Here is a 19690-nt window from a genome sequence, read left to right on the forward strand (position 1 = left end):
GCTCTCTCAGGAGGCTTTTCGCCTTCCCCCGCACTGGACGGGGCTGGAAGAGGGGGTCTGTGGTCTCCTCCGGGAGGGGTCATCTATCCTGGTGGTTTTTTATTAGGGGGTTTATGCTCATCTAAGCCTGGCCGTGAGCTGGGTCCCGGCGTCCTGTGCATCGGGGAGGCCCTCGGTGGGGCAGGAAGGGCCAGGGAGCCACTGCCTGTCCCCACGGGTGTCCGCACAGCTCGGGGTACCCGTGCCCCCCATCCCGCTGCGACTTCGCTGGGCTGTGGACAGGGCAACCGCGCTGGCATCGGTGCTGCTCTGGCACCTTCCCTTCTTGCTTCACCTAAAGCATCCTCCTCCTCCTCAAAGCAGGACCCCGCAATCTGGTCCCCGGTTAATAAAGCGCAGCCCGAATTTGTACAAATACCCAAACCGCAGCGATAGGGATGGACGCTGTACCCCCGCACAAGCCTTACGAGTGGGTGACCCCCGTTCTGGGATGGTGCCCCGCTGGGAAGGGAAAAGGGGGCAAATCCAAAAGCAACCACCGCGGCTGGTGCTGCAAAACTCCCGGTGTCCGAGCACCTGCCCGCAAGCGCTGCTCCGCGCCCGCGGAACCCACCGCCCCTCACCGTGGCCTCGGGTCGCTGCTGCCCAGTCGGGCAACAGCCAAGCGGCCCCGGCAGCCGAGCTAAAGCTACGGAGGGGAGAAAATGGGCTGGGAAATTGGCGAAATAACCCAAATAAACGTCTGGATGGGTCTGGACTCAGAGACGCGGCACGGCCAAGGGCAGGTTTTCGCGCACGGTGTTTCCTCCCGCGTGGATGAGCTGTCGGGGTAAATCCCTCGGGATTTCAGCAGCACCTCGTTTCTTTCAACGTTTTCACATTTATTTGAAAACCAGAAACGATCGGAGCGGGCAGTTCGCACGCGTTTGTTGTTTTGGGTTGGTTTGGTTTTTTTCTAAGCCAGAAGTAAATCACAGTTAAATAACACCTTGAAATTACAAAAGCCTGCAGACCCACGCGTCCGCACGGCTTCACCCCGCTTTTAACAATCGAAACGAAACGAAGGAAGCTCCTGCGGTGGTTCAGCCGCAGCCACGGAGGGGTTGGGGTTGGTTTTCCGCGGGGACGTTTCTGCCTTTGCCGCCGCGGGGATCGCTGAGCAGGAGCCTCCCTGGGTTATTTTAATTTTATAGCTATTTTTCTTTTTTACTTTTTTTTTCTTTTTATTTCCTTTTTTTCTTGTTATTTCCTTTTCCCCCTTTTTATTTCCCTTTTTTTCTTGTTTTTTTTTTTTTTTCTTTTGCTAAGGGAAAAAAACTGCGCGAGCCGTAAACGGCAGCTTTTCGCGAGCAAATAAATACATCTCCAGCCTGTTGCGTTGCCTTATTCCGAGGGAAATAGCTGGCATTCCTACACCAGTTTATTTTGGAGCTGAAATTTCCCACCCTTCCCGCAGGGCTGGTCCCTGCGGAGCTGGGGCTGGACGGGCTCCCCCGGGCGCCGCGACCCCACCGCCAGGCTCGGTTACCGGAGGGCTCCCGGGGCTCAGCCGGGATGGATCCTGCCGGTAGAGGCCTGCAGGGAGGAAAGCACCGTCCTCCTCCTGTGAATGGAATAAGCGGTGGGGAACACTCTGAGGCTTTTTTCCCCCCCGTATCTCGGAAGAGGAGAGAACCAGCGCGTTGGGGTAAAGGAGCAAAAATTCCCCCTTAAGCAAAACCTGACAATAATTAAATTATTTCCTCGCTCGGTGGGGAAAGACCCCGGCACCGGAGGAGAGTTAAATCGATCAAAGTCACCTGGGCTAAGCGGGGATTCAACACTCCTTCCCTTCGTGCCGCCTCTTCCCTTGGTCGCACCGACAGGAAAAGGCAGGGAAAGGGCTTTTCTCCTCGTGGCAAAGCAGAGCCGTTCGGCGAGGGGGGGAAAAGGGGGGGGGTTGCAGAGAGGAGGACCCCCTTCGTTACTCCCCCCAGCCCGGGGAAGCGCAGAGCCGGCAGCCCGGAGCCTCGACGGCACGGTGAGGGGCTGCAGCGCTGCTCTCCGAAGCCGCCTTAAACCCCAGCCTCTGCGGAGCCGCTGGGGAAAGGCAGGGCGGGCTGGGGGGGGGGACATCCCCACCCCATCCTCCACTCTCCCCGTTAGTATGGGGTTTATTGCAAAGAGCTCGCTCGGGGTAGAACATCGCCCGGCCTCGTCCTCTGCTACCCACCACCACCTCCCCCACGCCCGCAAGATTTCGCTGTGTCCAAAGCACCCACCGGCGGCCCGTGGGGGGCATCGCCTCCCGCAGCGGGACCCGTAAAAGGAGGGAGCTACCCCCATCTCCCCCCGCCGGGCAGCGGGCGGACACCTCCATCCTTGCGGGGAGCAGCCGGTGGGTCCAGAGCGAGGGGGCAGACGCAGACAGTGGGTCCGGGACGGTGTGGGGCTGGGGGAGCAACCGGTGGGGCTGGGGTTGAGGGACAACCCGTGGGTTTGGAACGGTGTGGGTTTGGTGGGGCTGGGACGGGGGGGGGTCAACTAGTGGGTGCGGGGCACCCCGAGGGTCTCATCCTGCCCCCTCTCCCCCCGGCACTCGCAGTCCCACGCCGGGATGTGGGGGGTGGGGGGATGGATCGGGCTCTTCCCCCCCGCCGGGAGCGGAGCCGGCGGGATTTATCCCGTCCCCCCCCGCTGCCGGGAGGCGCCCAATCCTCGCCGGGACCTTCACGTGGGCCGGGCCGCACCGGGGGCCGCCGTAAAGAGCAGCCACCGCCTCCACTGCCGCCACTTCCCCGCGGGGCGCAGCCACGGACGCACCCCCGGGAGACGGGAGGGACGGGGGAGGGCAGTCCCTCTCCAACAGGGGCTGTGACCGGTTGGGGTTGTTTTCTTCCTCCTCCTCCGTAAACTTTATTTTATTTTTTATTATTATTATTTTTTTTTTTATTACTTTTCTTTTCCTGGGATTTCCCTGGATGGTCTGAGCGCAGCTTCATGCCCCCCAGGCCGTGCCCGGCTCCTCTCCCGGCCCGCTGCCATGTGAGTACCCGTGCGGGAGGGGACCGGGGGGGATGCTCACGGCGGTGATCCGCGGTTTGAGCCCTCCGCCTGCACGGAGAGGCCCTGCTTGAGGCTTAGCTCACTTTTTTTTTTAACAAGAAAGAGGCAAGGCTGGTAGATGGGGGACACCGGGGATGCTCCCGGTCCGAGGATGCTGGCCAGGGCTGTCGGGGATCCGCTCCTACCCGGCTCGGGCACCCGAGGGGCCGCGCCGCTGGCTACCTCCCTCCTGCCAGCAAAGCCCCGAGGGCGCTCAGGGCCCGAGGCTGGGGAAAAAGATGGGAATGGAAATACTTTTTTTGGGGGGGGTGGTGGGGGAAGAAAAAAAACAAAAAAAAAACAAAAAACAAAACCAAAAAAAAAAACAAAACCAAAAAAGAAACCAATATCCGGCAAAAAAAAGAAAAACTGTTGGTTTTTTTTCTTCCTCTTGGAAGCGCCCGGGCCGGTGGGAAGGCACCGCCAGGGCTGCTGCCCGTTGGAGCGAGGTTATTTCTCATCCTGGCTCTGCCGCGCGCTCCCCCCACGGGAGGAGCTGAGCAGAGGAAAGTTGAAAGGGAAATAATAATAATAATAATAATAATAATAATAATAATAATAATAATAATAATAATAATAATAATCACAAGTTAGAGCCCCTGCTCGAGGCAGGGAAGAGGTTGGCCGCGGTCTCAGCTCTCGTCTCTCTCCCCAGGTCCCTCTGAGGGAGCCCCTTGGCGCCGTCGGGGCGCAGCCGGCCGGGTCCTGAGCAGCCGCCGAGGACGGAACATGTATCAGGGTCTGGCCCTCGCCCCCAACCATGGCCAGTCGGCTTATTCCCACGACTCCAGCAACTTCCTCCACTCGTCGGCCGGCTCGCCCGTCTACGTCCCCACCACCCGGGTCCCCTCCGTCCTCCAGACGCTGCCTTACCTGCAAAGCTGCGAGCCGCACCAGAGCCACCTCGGCAACCCCCCGGGCTGGGGGCAAAGCAGCGGCGAGGCTGCGGCTTTTAACGCCGGCAGCCCCCATCCGCCGTCGGGGTTCTCCTACCCCCACAGCCCCCCGGGCAGCAGCCCCCCGGGCCGCGACGGCGCCTACCAGGGGCCCCTGCTGCTGGGCGGCGGGGGCCGGGAGCAGTACGGCAACGCCTTGGTGCGCTCCGTTAACGGGTCCTACTCCAGCCCCTACCCCGCCTACGTGACCCCCGAGATACCGCCTTCCTGGACGGCCGGACACTTTGAGAGCAGCGTGCTGCACAGCCTGCAGACGAGGCAGGCGGCTTTACCCGGCCGCAGGTCCACCTTCGGTAGGTCCAAATCGCCCTTCACCGTCACCTCGGGGCGTCCGGCTGGTTTGCAGGCTCTGGTCGGAGCCTGGTGTGAGCTGCCATCCCCGACGGGAAAGGAAAGGATGACTTTATCCAGGGATGGAGAGGTGGTCTGGGCATGGGGGCGTGTGGGGTGACCCTGGACAGGGGTTGTGAGGGGGTGCTGTGTGACACGAAGGGCAAAGAACGCCTTTCGAAGCAGAGCGATTCGTCCGCAGGACGCTCAACCCCTTCTCCCCTCACCCCCACTATATCGCCTTCCCACAATATCGACTTTGTGCCTGTGCTTCAATACTTACCCTTGTGTTTAAATTATCGGGGCAGATTTATAGCTCCCTCCCTTTTAAGTAATTTATTGTGGTAAATTAGTTTATACTTGAACAGACTCTCGGGCTCCTAATTCGCCTTCGCCCAAACAGGTCCGCAGCTGCACCGCTCCGCGGCCTTTGGAGAGACACTGAAACGCACTCAGGCGTTGAACAATAAACCCCACTTCAATTCGTTTGCATCCACACCGCAGAGTCCTTTTAAACCAAGCTCGGAGCAAATAAAAGTTTTGGGCTTGATTTAAAAGGACTCTCCGTGCGCGGGGGTTTATAACCCCGGGCTGTTTCACCATCCTCCTCCGGCCGTGGTTTGCAAAAGTCCTTTAAAAGCCACTTCAAGATCTCTCAGCCGCGTTATCGTCTTTACTGCGGTGAACCGAATTATCTTATCTTTACCCCAAGAACAAAGTTAAAGCAGGGAAGCAGCCCCCTCCCCACCGCGCTGCCTCCCGGCTCCGCTTCTCCCACGCACAAGGGTGCTCGGGAGAGATTTCTTCCCAGGATTTTCTCTTTGTCTTGGAAAATCCGTTGCTTTGACCAAGAAGGGATCACCCCGCTCCCGCCGAGGAAGGTGACGGCGTGGAAATCTCTTTTGCGCTGAGTTTGGTGGTTTGGGATCCCGAATAGTGGCCGCGATCCTCTCTGCCGTTTATTTTTCCTCTTGAATAGTATAAACCGCTCTTGGGTCGCATAAACTAATTTTTTTTCATTTAATGAATTATTGCAATTGTTGGGTTTTTTTCACTTTTTCCACTTTATTTTCCATTTTCTCTTTTTTATTCTTTTTTTTTTTTCCTTTTTCCTTTTCCTTCCATTGGATCATTATTAATAAGATCGAAGATGTAAAAAATATAAATCATAGCGTATTTTTCTTTAGGCGTAGGAAGTTATTTAAAAAAAAAAAAAAAGAGAGAGAGAGAGAAAGAAAAGCAACAGGAGGGAAAAGCCCGTCGCTCAATCGAGGGGTGCCTCGATTTTGCTCTGTTTCTGACCGTGCTCGGAGCGGTCGGCTCCGCGGGTTCTTCCCGGGGCTTTCGGAAAGGGAGGAAAGAGAGGAAGAAGCGAGTTGGAGCCGGCGGGGATGGGTGATGCTCCCGGGAACCCCAACCCAGCCTGCGCGGGGAGAGAGGAGCCGGCCCCGCCGAGCCCTTCCCGACCAGCGACCACCGCACCTCGATAGAAAAGAGGAAAATCTCCCCATTTTGCCCCTTTCGTCATCATTTCTTTTTTTACTCGGTGCAGGACACGGCGCTCTCCCTGCCTGTTCCCATCGTGGGGAGAGCCCAGCCGCGCTCGGTGCTTTGGGATCCTTTGGGGTGGGGATGGGGAATATTCTGGTTTGGGGCAAAATATTAAAAGATTAAGGTGTGGGCAAAATAAAAGGGTTTGTTCCACACTTTACAGAGCAGAACATGCCTGTATTTATCCCTCTGGGCAAGGATTGACCCTCGCAGAGGAGCAGCAGGACACGGAGGAGCAGAGGGACACAGAGGATGAGGGACCCTCTCCCCCAGGGTCCCTATGGGCAGCCCAGATCCTGATGGCCCTGTGCAGCTCCTGACCCACCTGCCTTCGCTGTCTCTTCTTCCAGAGTACCTGGAGGAGTTCCCCGGGGATGGCCGGGAGTGCGTTAACTGCGGGGCCATGTCCACACCGCTCTGGAGGAAGGATGGCACCGGGCACTACCTGTGCAACGCTTGCGGGCTCTACCACAAGATGAACGGCATCAACCGGCCGCTCAAGCCGCAGAAGAGGCTGGTAAGAGGGGAAAACTCTGCTGGGATGCCCTGCTCCACACGGGTGAGGGGCTGGAGGGCAGGAGCAGGGGGCTGTTATGGTTCCTGCACTGCTGAGGTCTCTGTGCTTGTGTTAGGGGCTGTTTGACCCTCCGTCATCCCACAAATAAAATGCCATCAGCATCAGCGGGAGACCCTTGTTGTGATCCAGAACTTGCTCGGGTCAGGAGGAGCAGAGGGAAGCCAGAGGGATTGCTGTCTCGGCATGGCTGGTTGGCAGCACGGAGATGGGGCAGCAAGGACCGGAGGGGTCCCAGGGCTGCACAGAGGGGCTGCCACGCAGCCGAGCAGGAGCTGATCAGCCCCATCTGCTGTCTTGGGCTCCGAGGGCTTCCCCCAGCTCCATTTCTGCAGTCGCTTTTTATTCTATAGTGATAATTATTGTTTCCTAGCTCCTCGTGCAGCCACACACGGTTTAGGCAGGATAGATGAACAGGAGACTGGGTCGATCCTGACCGGGCCCAGGCAGGTTTTCAACTGCTTGTGATGGAAGCAGGATAAGGCTCAGTTCTCCCACTCCATAAGGGGGATACTTGGGGGTTGGTAGTTCCCGGTTTCTCTGCAGGTTAAGGCATTAATTCCTGCCTACAATGTGATATCGGGCTTCCTCCAACTGCATTCCCATCGTGAGAGAGGAAAGCCGACTCTTCTTTTTTTGTACAATTGCTTTGGGATGTTTAAATTTGGTGGTAACAGTTTTGGTTTTAGAGTCTGTCATCAGAAACCACCATTACAAACAGGATGTTTGTTGGAGCCGTGCTAGGGAACAGCTGGGACCTCCTTTTGCTTTCACTCAGGGTGTATTCCCGCAGTTATTTTTTGACTTTGCAACCCAAATTATTAGCAATAACCCGAGAGCGATAAGTTTTTGTGTAAGAAAATTATTACAAAAAAAAAGTTGGAATAGATAGAGCAAGATTTTTCATTCTGATTCTGATCCCGGAAATGTGGCTCTGGATTTGCAAAATGAAAGGAGCAGCTGCTCCGTTGAAAATCACTCTGGTTTGTTCATCATATCAGAATCAAGGCATTTCTGTGATACTTTTTGCTTTGTCTGACAGGATTTTCTTATCTCACCAAGCCCCTCTTGGTCTCCTTTAATGTAATGACATTAAATCTGCACCCTGGCAGTGGGCTCTGATCTCTGCTGTGAATCTCAGAGTTACGCTGCTGATTTCTTTGGAGCAAATACTATCTGTATGTAGAGGGATCGGCGCACATCAGTTTCAATCCAACCCCACATTTCAAACTGGCGTCAAAATGTAGCATTGGATGACTTTCCGGGTTTTTTTTTTTTGAACAGTTTTCCCTGAAGGAATTGGAGAGGTCTCACTGCTATTCGGGATTTCAATTCGGTGCGTGGGAAGGGAGCCAGAGTGGCGTTGCCTGCTCCCTGTGTGCGTGGTGCAGGCAGAACTTGGGGACCCTGAGCCCCAAGCCCGCTCCTCTGGTACTGTGGCACAGTGCGGTGTGTACCCCCTCGGGAAGCATTTTTTGGCAAGCATTTCAGCAAGGTTTTCCAGTAGAGAACATTGGTTTGTAGAAATAAGACCAGTTCCCAGGGATGAGCTGAGAGTTATCAAAGCACTTCCAACCTTTTTTATTGTTATTATTTTGGCTATCAATACCACGCTGATAAAGCCTCTCCCCAAAAAAGAGCAGATTCTAATCTAGGAGAACCGTTTCAGTAAGGCTGAAGTACTTGAGGGGGTTTTGTTTCATGGATTAGGAAAACGGGCTGCAATTTTAAGTTTCCATCCTGATTTTGGAATGAATTATTTCAAAATTGTGGGATTTTCCCAAGGGTTTAAAATGTTGTGTTGCAACGAGTTCTGCCCCGTCAGAGGAAGAGTGATCCCCTGACGATGGACAACATGACGATGGCCAGGCATGCTCTGCAAATCTGCCACCGAGGGAGCAACCTGCACCACTGTGGCTTGGGAGGTTTCTTCCCTGAATGATTTCCATGGTAGGAGATGTCTTTCCCGCTCATAACCTCACCCGCATGGAGCAGAGCCTTGAACAGAATGGCACACCGTTGCTCTAGGAAAGGTGAAATCGGCTGTTTCACAATGTTGTGAAACACAGACATGGGAAGGAAAAGTAGTTGCTTTTGTCCTTTACCGTATGACCTTTGTTCTGTAAGTAGAGGCCACTCTGGGAGTTATTCTGATTTCTGTTTTCACAAAGCAAAGTCCCACTGAAAGCCCTGGAGAACGCAACGTGGCCCAGATATCGCTGCGGGAATGACATCCTGCAGCTCGGTAGCCTTCAGGTTGATTGTGCGTGGGAGGGGGCGAGCAAGAGCGTGTAGTTCCCTGTTCATTTTTTGTTTCTTTTTATGAGATAAGGGCAACATCCTCTAAACAGCACAGGCAGCCGTTTTGTACAGCCTGTGTCTGGATTCAAAGCACTGTGGTCTTCGGCAGAAAGGATTTATCTCAGAGGAGGATGGAAGCAGCGCTTTATTTTAGGCAGTATCTTTTCTAGCCAAAGTTTCTTGGCATGTTTCACAAGATGATACCTTAGACCCAGTCCTAAAAGCCAAATCCCTTTTACTATCCAGAGGCAGCTGGTGAAGGTGGATGGCTCCTTTCCTGCTCATGCAGTGTCCTGGTGTTAGGAGCAGAACTGCACCATGCAGTGCAGCACAGGGAACGGGGGGAGATGCAGCAGCCGTCCCGTGCTCAGCAGCTCCCAACCATCCTGAGCTGAAGGACTAACCCGGAGTTGAGTTTTGCTGGCTAGGCTCACAGTGGGTATTTTTTCAGCATGTCTTTTTTTATGGTTTGCGATGGTGGGTTTGGTGGCACTTGGGGAAGGTGGAGATAGGACGGATCACAGCCCTGGGACAATCTGATAAGACTCTGGAACCATGCAGCATTCGTGGTGTGTGCCTTGGCTTTCTCCTGGCCCTCGGTTCCTGCAGCTCCTTGTCCTCCAAGGTGCAGGTTTGTCCAGAGCCACGGTAACAAAGGCAAATCTCAGAGGCTGCTGCTGCCTTTGGATCTGCCTGCTTTCAGGACTTGAGCTCAGATATCTCAGCACGCTCTGCTGCAAACTCTTTCCTATCGACACCCAGTTTCATGCTAGCAACAAGGGCAGAGAAGCATTGATTAAATCTGAGGGTTCAGAGCCTTCTCTTTTTTTCCTGTGAAATCATGTGGTTTCATTTCCACTTTTGAAAAGCAGGTGAAGCAGTCTCTGATGGCTTTGAGCTTCCCCGAGGAGCTGCGCTGCTGGCTTTAAACTTTTTGGGTTCTCCAAAACTCTTACACGTTTGCTTCAATAGGCACCGACTCAGCATTCCTTGAGCTTATCAGCAGCACTTGGCTGTCAAACCCGGTGCGTGAAGAGTTTTTGTTTGAGTGTATGGTGCATTTGTATAAATAAACACTGGAGCACAATGTTGAAGTCAACAACTTCCTAGACAAGGTCAGAATGGTACAAAGGCAGTCGGGTGGAGGCAAGCAGAAATGTATTTTCTTTTAAGGGAATTGCTGGGAAACCAGCAATAACGTATTGTATCCTCGTCCTTCAGTAAGCAACGGTAGCCTTGACTGTCTCTTTCTCACTAAGCTGGCAGGTTGTGGTGCAGGACCAGGTTCTCACAGGGTTTCTGGGATTTTAATTGTAATATTTGGCTGGCGAGGCTGGTTTCTGCTTTCCCTGTCTCTGGGAGGAGGAGGCAGCCTGGATGGTGATGTGCAGGAGGTGTAAACAGAGGCAGCAGTGCCTCAGCAGGAATCCTGCGAGGCTCTGGCCGGGCTGGCATTGTCCTTGGGCCACTGGAGCCACAGGTCTCACTGCCGTCTTGGCTGTGAGCTGTGGACAAAGCACAGTATGAAACAGGGGCAGCGTGTTCCTCCCTCCGAGAGGCCTGTGGTGGCCCAGAAACCTTGGGGCTTTCCAAAGGGCCTTCCTCCATCCTCAGGTGATGACAGATCTCACCAGCCCACGCTGGGCACGGTTAGCTCAGGGCTAAGTGCATCCAAATTCCCCTTCTCACCCGCAGCAGGAGCTGGAGCTCAGATCCCTTGGCACCCATTGGGTGCTCAGCACCTCCCTCTGCTCCCATCGAGGCTGAGGTCCCCCTTGGTTGCAGGGATGATCAGCACAGCCCCAGCAGCTAAAAGGCTTTAAGGAAGCTCTGTAGCTGCTCCAGGACCTTGCTGCGACACTGTGTCCCGCATTAGGGACAGGGATTGCTGTCCACTCCTCTGTGCCAGGCCTGTCAGCTCACACCTCAGTGTATTTTTGCCTGGTTATGTCTTGAAAGCTAAATAATTTCCAAAGCAATACCATTATTTGCAAACAGTTGCTAAGACCTCTTTGCTGAGCAACGAGTGAATCAAAGCTTGGGCACGTCACTCGCGTCTCTTGAAACTCAAAGCTGATCTTTATTTGACTGCTAAGCTTGTAAAAACATTTCATTTTTATTCCTGCTCTTCCCACCTCATCCATCTCATTGCTCAGTCATGATATCGAGCAATAACGGAAGAATAAACAAACAGGGAATTCTTTATTGCCTGCGTTACCTATCGTCTGCCTTTGAGAGGAATCAAAGCGATTTTTCTCAAGGCTGAAGAACGTATTCTAACACCTGAATGCAGAGAGCCTGTGATATTACTTATGTCAACGGTATCTTCTATTCAGTGAAGGCTTCTATTAAAATAGTTTAGATACCTAGAGTTAAGAGACTTTCCAATGAAATGTCCATTAAGCTGACAAGTCTGTCTATAGACACTTGTGAATTTTCCAGTGGCTCAGAGTACAGTTGTCAGAAATGAGTTTGTTGCTTCTGCCAGAATATTTTCCTTCTCCATTTGGAACTATCAACATTTCAGAGCCAGCAATCACTGCACTCACAAAATATGTCATTAATTAATGGTCGCACAGTGTTTCTGCAGCCTGGAAGGGAACACATTATCTGTGAGATGTGCAAAGAATAATCTGGCTGGTCCCATCATGAGCCAGTACACTTTGGTTCTCCTCAGTTCAGCCAATTGATTCCAGTTGTCTTAAATGAGAGATTATTTGGGATGTTGCTAACTTTAAAGGTAGTTCTGAGTGCAGAAAAACAGAAGAGTTCACTTAAAGCACTAGGAGTTTTCTTTATGTGCTTAAAGCCCGGCTGGCATTTTCCTTTTCTTTCTCCATCTGAGTTGATCTCCTGGAGGAAAGTTCTCTGTGCTCTGAGTTTTGATCAATTCCAGCAGATTTGTTGGAAGTTTGTGAAGTGGGTTGCAAGGATATTTGCCAGGTTTATCAAACTCAATAAAAAAAAGCACTTGCAAATTAGAGTGACCTCATTTGAATGCAATTCCTTTGATCTGGAATTGGCTATCGTGTGTGTTTCACATTTTCCAGGAAATTGTTGCAATTGGAGATTTTATTTCGATATGAAAGGAAACTTCTCAATTAATCATTCCTATGTGTACATTCATGCATTTGTTTGCTTGTTTTTAAGTCTTCATCTAGACGTGCTGGGCTATGTTGCACTAACTGCCACACAACCAATACCACTCTCTGGAGAAGGAATGCTGAAGGGGAGCCCGTCTGCAACGCCTGTGGGTTGTACATGAAGCTCCATGGGGTAAGGACCCAGTCTGTTCTGGGTGGGACCTTTGGGTGCTGGAATCACTGCCTCTGGAGTGGACCCAGGAGAGCCGTAACCCAGTCCCAGTTAACAGCTCAGTTTATTCAGGTTCTCCAAAATGAGGCTAAAGGGGGGACTGGAACACTCTCAGGAGATGCCTGCATTGAGGAGAGATTTCTGACACCAGGTAGCTCTTAATTAGGTCATTTTCCAAGTTATTCCCCAAAAAAGAAAGCTGGAGACTGAAGTTCCAAAAACCCAGACCGAAGATAAGGAGCGTATTTCTTCTAGATGTGGGAACTAAGCTTGTGTGAAGGATGCTAAGGAGTCCACACAAAGGCTGACTGATAACATTTATCCACAGAGGATGAGAAATGTTGCTAACATATCTATCAGCCAAAGAGGGGGCTTCATCCCTCCATACAGACCTCTTCAAACTTCTGCCATAGAGGTTAAAGTCCCTTTATCCCATGACCATTCCCTCCGAGCCATGTAGGCTCTCAGTCTGTCAGCATAATTTAATAGGGCCCTGTCATAAAGGTCACAAATAAATCAGGAAAAGGAAAATAGGAAATAAAGGAAAGAAACAAAATTTGTGGGAAAGCCTTAGCTGTTAGCCTTATACATCTTCCAGCCAAGGCCTGTTGCGGAAAAAAAATAGCACTTAGTGAAGGACAAGGACTTTAGGTGCTTTGCATGAGCTACAGCACATAAACAGAAGAGCAGCACGTGTGTGAGAAGGAGCTAAGTAAAATGTAATACTAATGACCCCAAACTTTATGAATGTCAAGGTACCACGACCTCTGGCCATGAAAAAGGAAAGCATCCAGACGAGGAAAAGGAAGCCTAAAAATATTACCAAAGGCAAAACCTCAACAGGTACAGTGCTGCTATCATCTGTCTTGGGGGCTTGAAGAAAAATTCACCTCAATGTGTCTTCTGCAAGAAATTATCATAATTAGAAAATAATCTGGTGAATTTTTCCCTGATGATTGCTTTAGATGCAGGGTCTATGTTTATGCCCAGACCTCACATTGAAGGAGGGTGCTGGGTGGGAAATCTCAATGGGGTCATATTCCCATGAGGTTCCTCTGCGCTGTGGGCACTTGGCTCCAGCCCAGCAGTGTTAGTGATCAAGCAGATCTGGGCTAAACTGTGTAATGGGAAAAAGCAGGGCTAGGAATGGTGTGGTTGAGTCGAGGGGAAAGTCTCATGGCACATTCAGTATCAGCCCATCCATACTGTACCAGGACCAGCACTGCCAGGCTGTGAAGGTTGCTCCTCCTCCTCCATCAGCATCTTGCAGCCAAGTACAAAACCTTACCCTGAGGGAGATGCGGTGGAGAAAGAGATAATAGAGTTGTGCCATAATATGAGATGGTAGCCTTTAAAATATACATTTATTTAAGAGCAGTTTTGCGCTATGTTGCTTCATTGTCCTGTACTGGTTTTCTTCCAGGATCTACAACTTCGGCCACTAATTCTCCTTCTTCCATTACCAACTCAGACAGCACGGTCACTTTAAAGACAGAGCCTAGCGCAACCTCGCAGTATCCTGGACAAACCATTGTGTCGGTGTCCCAGGTAAGGCACAGAGAGCTGCAAACACCATTTGTTGGGGTGGATGCTCCATGCACCCTGAGGGACCTTGATGAGGTTAAGCAATTAGTTGGCTGCATTGAGGACCACCAGCCTGATGGTATGCCTCAGACTGAGGAAAGCAGGGAGCATGAGCCAAGATGTTGCAGACTAGGAAGGGCTCCAGCTTGTTGGCTCCCCATTGGCTCTTCCGTCTTGCAGCAAGGAACCGGGAGGTCCAAGCCCTGCTGCTGCAGCAGCACTTGGTGGTGAATCAGCTTCGGCGCAGAGCTGGATTGAGTTCCCACCTCCTGTCATGAAATCCTGGGAATTACAACCCCAAGTTGGTAGGATCATCCCAGGATGGAAACCTCCATAGCTCCCAGGGCACAAGTTATCAGTGCTTTATAGCTCTGAGGTGCCTGATGCTCACAGAGCTGCAATGCTGTCAGAGACCCCTGATTGCAAGGCTGTGCTTCTGGCCCGAGGATTTCTTTGGGGCAGGTTGCTGTTTTATCTTGGCAGAGGAAAATAATGGCTCTAAATCAACTCTCGTATCAAAATTTTCTGACCCAGCACTATCTTTATACTGGGTCCAAGCCCTCCCTAAACTGGACATGTTTAGTCTATAAATGAATGTAGATGGGCCCTGGGATGCCACCTCCCAGCTTGTCCCTTGTGCTTGCTGGGGATGGATGGATGGATGGATGGATGGATGGATGGATGGAACACCCTTCCTGCTTGGCTCCAGGCCCCTCCAAAGGGCATTTGGGGTAACCAACTCTATTCATAATCTATCCTAGTCCTACAGCTGCGTTAAAACAATGGGAAGAGTGACCGGTTGCCCAATAAGAGACTTTCTAATGATTTTCTGCTTCCCTCCCCGGGGCAGGCACAGAGCCAGTCGGATGAGGTGCTGGCCAGCAGCCACGGCGAGTTCAAATTTGAACCCGAGGACTACACCTTCTCCCCCAGCACCATGGCCCCGCAGCCTGGGCTGAGCGTGCCGCTCCGGCAGGACTCCTGGTGCGCCCTGGCGCTTGCCTAGAAACCCTTTTCCTCCAGTGAGAAGCCTCGGGACCAACGTTTTTGGCTGGCCCTGCGAACGGCCGAGGGGCAGGAGGACGGGCTGCCCAGCGCTTTGGGACGGCAGGATGTCGAGTCACGGTCAGAAGACAGGTTTCTCTTGGAGGATGCGCATGGAAAATGCTGTCTGGCTGGGGCTGGGATGGCCCCACTGTGACACCAGCTCCCCAGAAAGCTCATCCTTGGCTGGAGTGACCCAGGGTTGCCTCCTTGAGGCTGGAGCTCCGGGGCCACTTCCATTTTCCCGGGGAAAGCCTTCCTCCTTTGAGATGAAACCAGCAAATAAATGCATCCCAGAATCTATGTTTATCCGCAGTGATTTCTCCCTCCTATGACTCCTCTGTGTGCAATTTATTCCACTTTCCAATAAAGACTGTAAGAACATGACACCAAATAACTTAATTTTATTAAAATGCAAACTGTGTGGCCTCGCTTATGTTTTATTGGCCACAATAGGAAGAAAAGAGGGGGAAAAAAAGCAACGGTGGTTTTAAACATTTACTGTTTTATATTAAAAATGATCATCTCTATAGAGCGTTAGCTTCTGAAGCATTTAGTGTATCAACACTGAGCCCATGAGTCATCCACGGAATAAACACACTGCTCCTTACAGATCCAAAGATTTTTTTTTATTATTATTATTTTAGGCAAATCACATGACAAACGTGGTCAAAACCTCCCAATAATAAAAGAATACTGAAATGGTGGTTTTCTTTTCTATTTCCTGGTTGGTTTTGGTGTTGCCAATTCCAAGCGTTAAAAAATATTAAATCAGTCCTCCGCAAGTTAAGAGAAAGCTTTGAGGGACTGAAATAAAGGATGTGTTGAAGGTATATTTTATTGCATTCAGTTCTGGAGATGTTTTGAATGGAGGTTTTTTAGCTTTCAGCCATGCAGGGCAAAGATATCTTTTTAATTAACTATAGCCAAGTAGAAAATAATTTCCTGGAGTTGAGCCAAAGCAAAAAATCATCAGTGATGCAAACCCCACATCACACTTCCAAAAGCTGGCAGCAGCGTGTTTCTGTAACTTCTCTGCGCTGCCACGGGAAGGTGGGTGATGGGGAGATACACTTTGCTGGGGCCATGCAAAGGGGCCCTGAATCTCCTGAGGAGCCTGGAGGTGAGGAGAAGACCATGCTATGAGGAGAGGAGAATGGTGGGAAATGGAGAAGGAGCAAGGTCATGAAGTTACTTCTATGGCCTGCTTTATTTATTATTTCTAAATAAAATCCCTAGCCTGGCTGGACAGCTATTTATGGCCAGGAAGCTGTCAAGTAATAGTTCCTTAATATAGAAGTTGACCTGTCCAGGACTTCCTGGAGCAACTCTTCCTCTTGTCAGAAGAGATTGATCGCTTGATTTTCATTATAAACAACAAGCTAAACATGATCAGGGAGAGTGAATCTGACATCAAGTCACGACTCAGCCGAGATGGAGGATGATGCTTTCCACCGCACCGCCCTCGCTGAAGGAAAGGAGATGCTCTCCAGTGCTGCCACGGCTCAGTGGCTGGTCCCTCAATGTATCCCTGTGTGGGCATAGAGGGGTTCAAGCCACTCTTTTACCAAAGTCCATGTATGAAAACTGTGTTTGGAGGAGCATTTCTCTATGTCTCCAGAGCTTCATTAAGAGCTTGCATCATGCCAGGTTCCCACATGCTGTCGCGGAGAGGCCTCTCTCCAGCACCAGGCTTGGCAGTGGACCAGTGTGTTTGCATGGCCAGGCTCTCACCGTGGATCCACCTCTCTGCCATTTGTTTTTCCACTCTCTGGCCTGCCAATATCCACCACAGCGCCAGGCACAGCCATGCAGCAGATAAGGCAGCAGCGCGGGGCTGGCAGGGTGACTCTGTCCACAAATCCAACCCAAACTGTGCCTCTGGCAGTCAGGAAAAGGGGTGACATGGCTCAGGTGAGCAGCAAGCATGCAGAGTGATGTGTCAAGGCACGGGTGGGCAGGACAGAGCAGGAGCCCTGGGAGCAGCCTGACTAATGCTCCCAGGAAGCTCCTCAGACCCCAAGACTGCAGGCAAAATAAAAGGTAGCACAACAGAAGTCATGGCAAGATGACTTCTATGGACGATGGCAGGGGGTCCTCGCTTTCTTGTCTGCATGACCTCAAGGGGGAAAGTTATGTTAAAGACAAACAAGAAGACTCAAACAATGCCAAGATGTTGACACCAGTGGCTCCAGCGGTTTTATTTATTGCCTGTTGGTAACAGTCGACCGGGTGTCGGGATGTGCCGGGGGCTGGTGGCTGACGAAATGAGGCAGAGGGACAAGAAGTGAAACAACGAGGACATGTGTAATTTTCCTTCCTGCTCGCTCCCTGCACTCACTGGACGGCATCACCCATTGCGCTCATTTTTCATTTCTTGAGGATGTCTTCCAATCTTTCACTCTCATCCCCAAGGCAGAAGGCGCCCCCGCAGACTTCTGTCTCCTGATCAGCCCTAACAGGAGAGGCAACGCCATCTGCACAGCCCTGCAGGAGAGGGAAGGCTTTGTTTCCTCCTGGTTCTTGCACCCCCAGAGGATCCAGCACCCCAGGAACTCACCCTGTGCAGGTCTCAGCCCTGCAGCAGCCACATCCAGGGGAATCCATGCATCTTCCAGTCATCACTTTTCCATGTGCCATTTTGAAGACCTTCCTTAGGAGGTCCCTGTCCCTTTGTACCTCTCATTACATGCAAAGAGGAGTATAACCCCAATAGGTGTGAAAAAAACCTCAACAACACAGGAAAGTTTGGGTCTTCCCAGCTCACGCTACATCCTCAATTCTGCTCCTACAGCCTCCAGGTGCTTGGTTGCACAGGAGTTTGCAGAAGTTTGAACGGTTGAAGTGGCAGCAATGGAGATCAGACCCAAAACTGAGATCTGGGAGAACAAAACCCTCCAGCAGATCTGGATGTTACAGGCTTCCCACTCTGCACCCACTGTCCTGCCCTGCCTGACTCTGGCCAGCGGGCAGGAGCTGCATTTGGTTGGACACTGCTCAGGCTGTGCTAACACCACCACCTCCACCTTCTGCAGCCAGGCTCCCTGCCCCATCCCCAAGCAAGGCTGAGTCACAGACACACTTCAGAGATCAACTTTTACTTCTCTTTCCCAAACCTTTCTCCAGTCCCTTGGTGCTCACTCCCCTTCCCAAACATGGCCCATATTTGCTCCCCTACAGGTCTGGTAGCTTGTGGACAATGATTATCTTTACTGTTGTTGTACAGCTACCTCAGAGCTATCAATTGCCTTTGTTCAAAGGTCACCTGCCCAAATGATTTTACAGCATGACTACAATGATCTGCTCCATTTTGCACTTTATACTGATGCCACGGTGATTTTTACCAAGTCAGCGAGTGAGTAATGAAGCACTTGAGCCTATAAACACATGTTGTTCTTGTTTATGTTCATATTAATAGCACAATAAAATCATTGCTCACCCAAGCAGTTGCTTTCAAAAAAAAAAAAAGATAAATATTTGTTGGTTTTTGATTTCTGCATGGAAAACGAAAGTTGTGGTTTAAATTCTGCTGGGAGCCCTGAAGCCCCAGACTCTCTAATGGGGTGTTACTTCTACATTGGAGCACAGAGAGTCATCATTTTTTCTGCGTTACACACAGAAATCTTCAGCACAACTTGTGTGGCAGCTCAGCTGCCAACAGGCTCTACCTGAACTGCAAACACCACACAGCTGGCAGATAGGTTTGACTCTTCCTTTGCAAAAGGGCACACCCGACCCCAGGTGAAGCTACACACCAAAGTCCCTAGTTAGGCTGATTTGTGCCAGCTGAGGAACATGCCCATCATGCTTATAAGAGGTTGGGGGCAGCAAGTTTTCTTTTCTTGTTTCCGCTGGTTGGGAGGTCTATGGAGCATTGTGTGGCTCCAAGAGGTATTTTTGCTGGAAAGAAGGTGGCAACAAGATTGTGAGTCAGGTACAGCGGGGGATGATGTGGGTGCAGGGGCTTTGTTGCTGGTTTTCAATTGTTCTGGAAGTGATTTGTCGTGCATAGAGGCAAATTCGCTCTTAATTCCCTATCCTTGTCCACTGCTTCCTTGCTCCTCTCCAGTGCATTTTATTGCTAAGTTGTTTGCGTACCAGCCAGGAAAACAATTTGTGTTGCTTTCCAGGTCAATGTGCTGTAGTAATTAAATGTTGTGGCAATTTATTTGTGCAGCAGCTAAACCAGAGCTGAATATTCAACCTCACCATTGTATGCGTAGAAGAAGAAAACAAACAGCACTGGTCCTTTCATCACATCAGGTGTTCCTTCTTGGAGAAAGCTTTGTGGTCGGGGTTGGTAGGAGGTGATGTCTTCAAGAACCTCTCCTGTTCAGTGTCAAATTTACATTGAATAACCCAAAGGCACTTAATGAGGAGCAATAACAGCTTTTGCACTGTATTTTTATTTCAAAGAAACTCCTCAAGGGGAAGCTTAGTGAGAAGCAGCACATAACAAAAAGGCTCTAATTAAAGGGAGTTTGTTCCCATCCTGTTGTCTTCTCTGAAAACCCCAGATCCCACGTCTCAGTAAAATTTCTACCCAAGACTACCACGACAGGTAACATGTGATGGATACATTAGGACTGGAAAGGGAAGGAAAGGAACAGTGTTGGGCTATTTTTTATAGTCAAACTCGGCAAAAAAACAGGTGTATCTACAGTGCTCTAAAGGCAGTGAGACTGTAGCACTTACCACCCTTTTTCTGGTTATTGTGGACTGTCTTTAATGTGATTAGGAAATGTATTAGTATTGGAATTTAAAGATTTTTAACAAGCTTTACCACAGCAGTGGTTGAGAGCAGCCCTTGACTATTGTGTTTGAAAATGTTGGAGTTTGAGCCATCTTCAGAGCCAATTCCACAGGTGGTGCCAGGTTATCAGTGTCAAATCAGTCTCCCATATAAACATTCAACCTCCTTACCAGGATGTTGTTTACATTTCCTGATGAT

General features: G+C 50.9%; 1 protein-coding gene across 1 annotated transcript; it reads left to right on the forward strand.

Moving 5' to 3' along the window:
• The first annotated feature begins 2793 nt into the window (after positions 1 to 2793).
• GATA5 (GATA binding protein 5) lies at positions 2794 to 15395 on the forward strand. Its single transcript, XM_054081826.1, has 7 exons — positions 2794 to 3024; positions 3740 to 4333; positions 6272 to 6438; positions 11947 to 12072; positions 12867 to 12954; positions 13535 to 13659; positions 14546 to 15395. Exons 2-7 carry the CDS (start codon positions 3814 to 3816, stop codon positions 14699 to 14701), a joined length of 1182 nt encoding a protein of 393 aa, XP_053937801.1. The 5' UTR covers positions 2794 to 3024; positions 3740 to 3813; the 3' UTR covers positions 14702 to 15395.
• The last annotated feature ends 4295 nt before the right edge of the window (positions 15396 to 19690 follow it).

The sequence above is a fragment of the Cuculus canorus genome, chromosome 16 (genome assembly GCF_017976375.1).
Source record: "Cuculus canorus isolate bCucCan1 chromosome 16, bCucCan1.pri, whole genome shotgun sequence".
Taxonomy (NCBI): domain Eukaryota; kingdom Metazoa; phylum Chordata; class Aves; order Cuculiformes; family Cuculidae; genus Cuculus; species Cuculus canorus.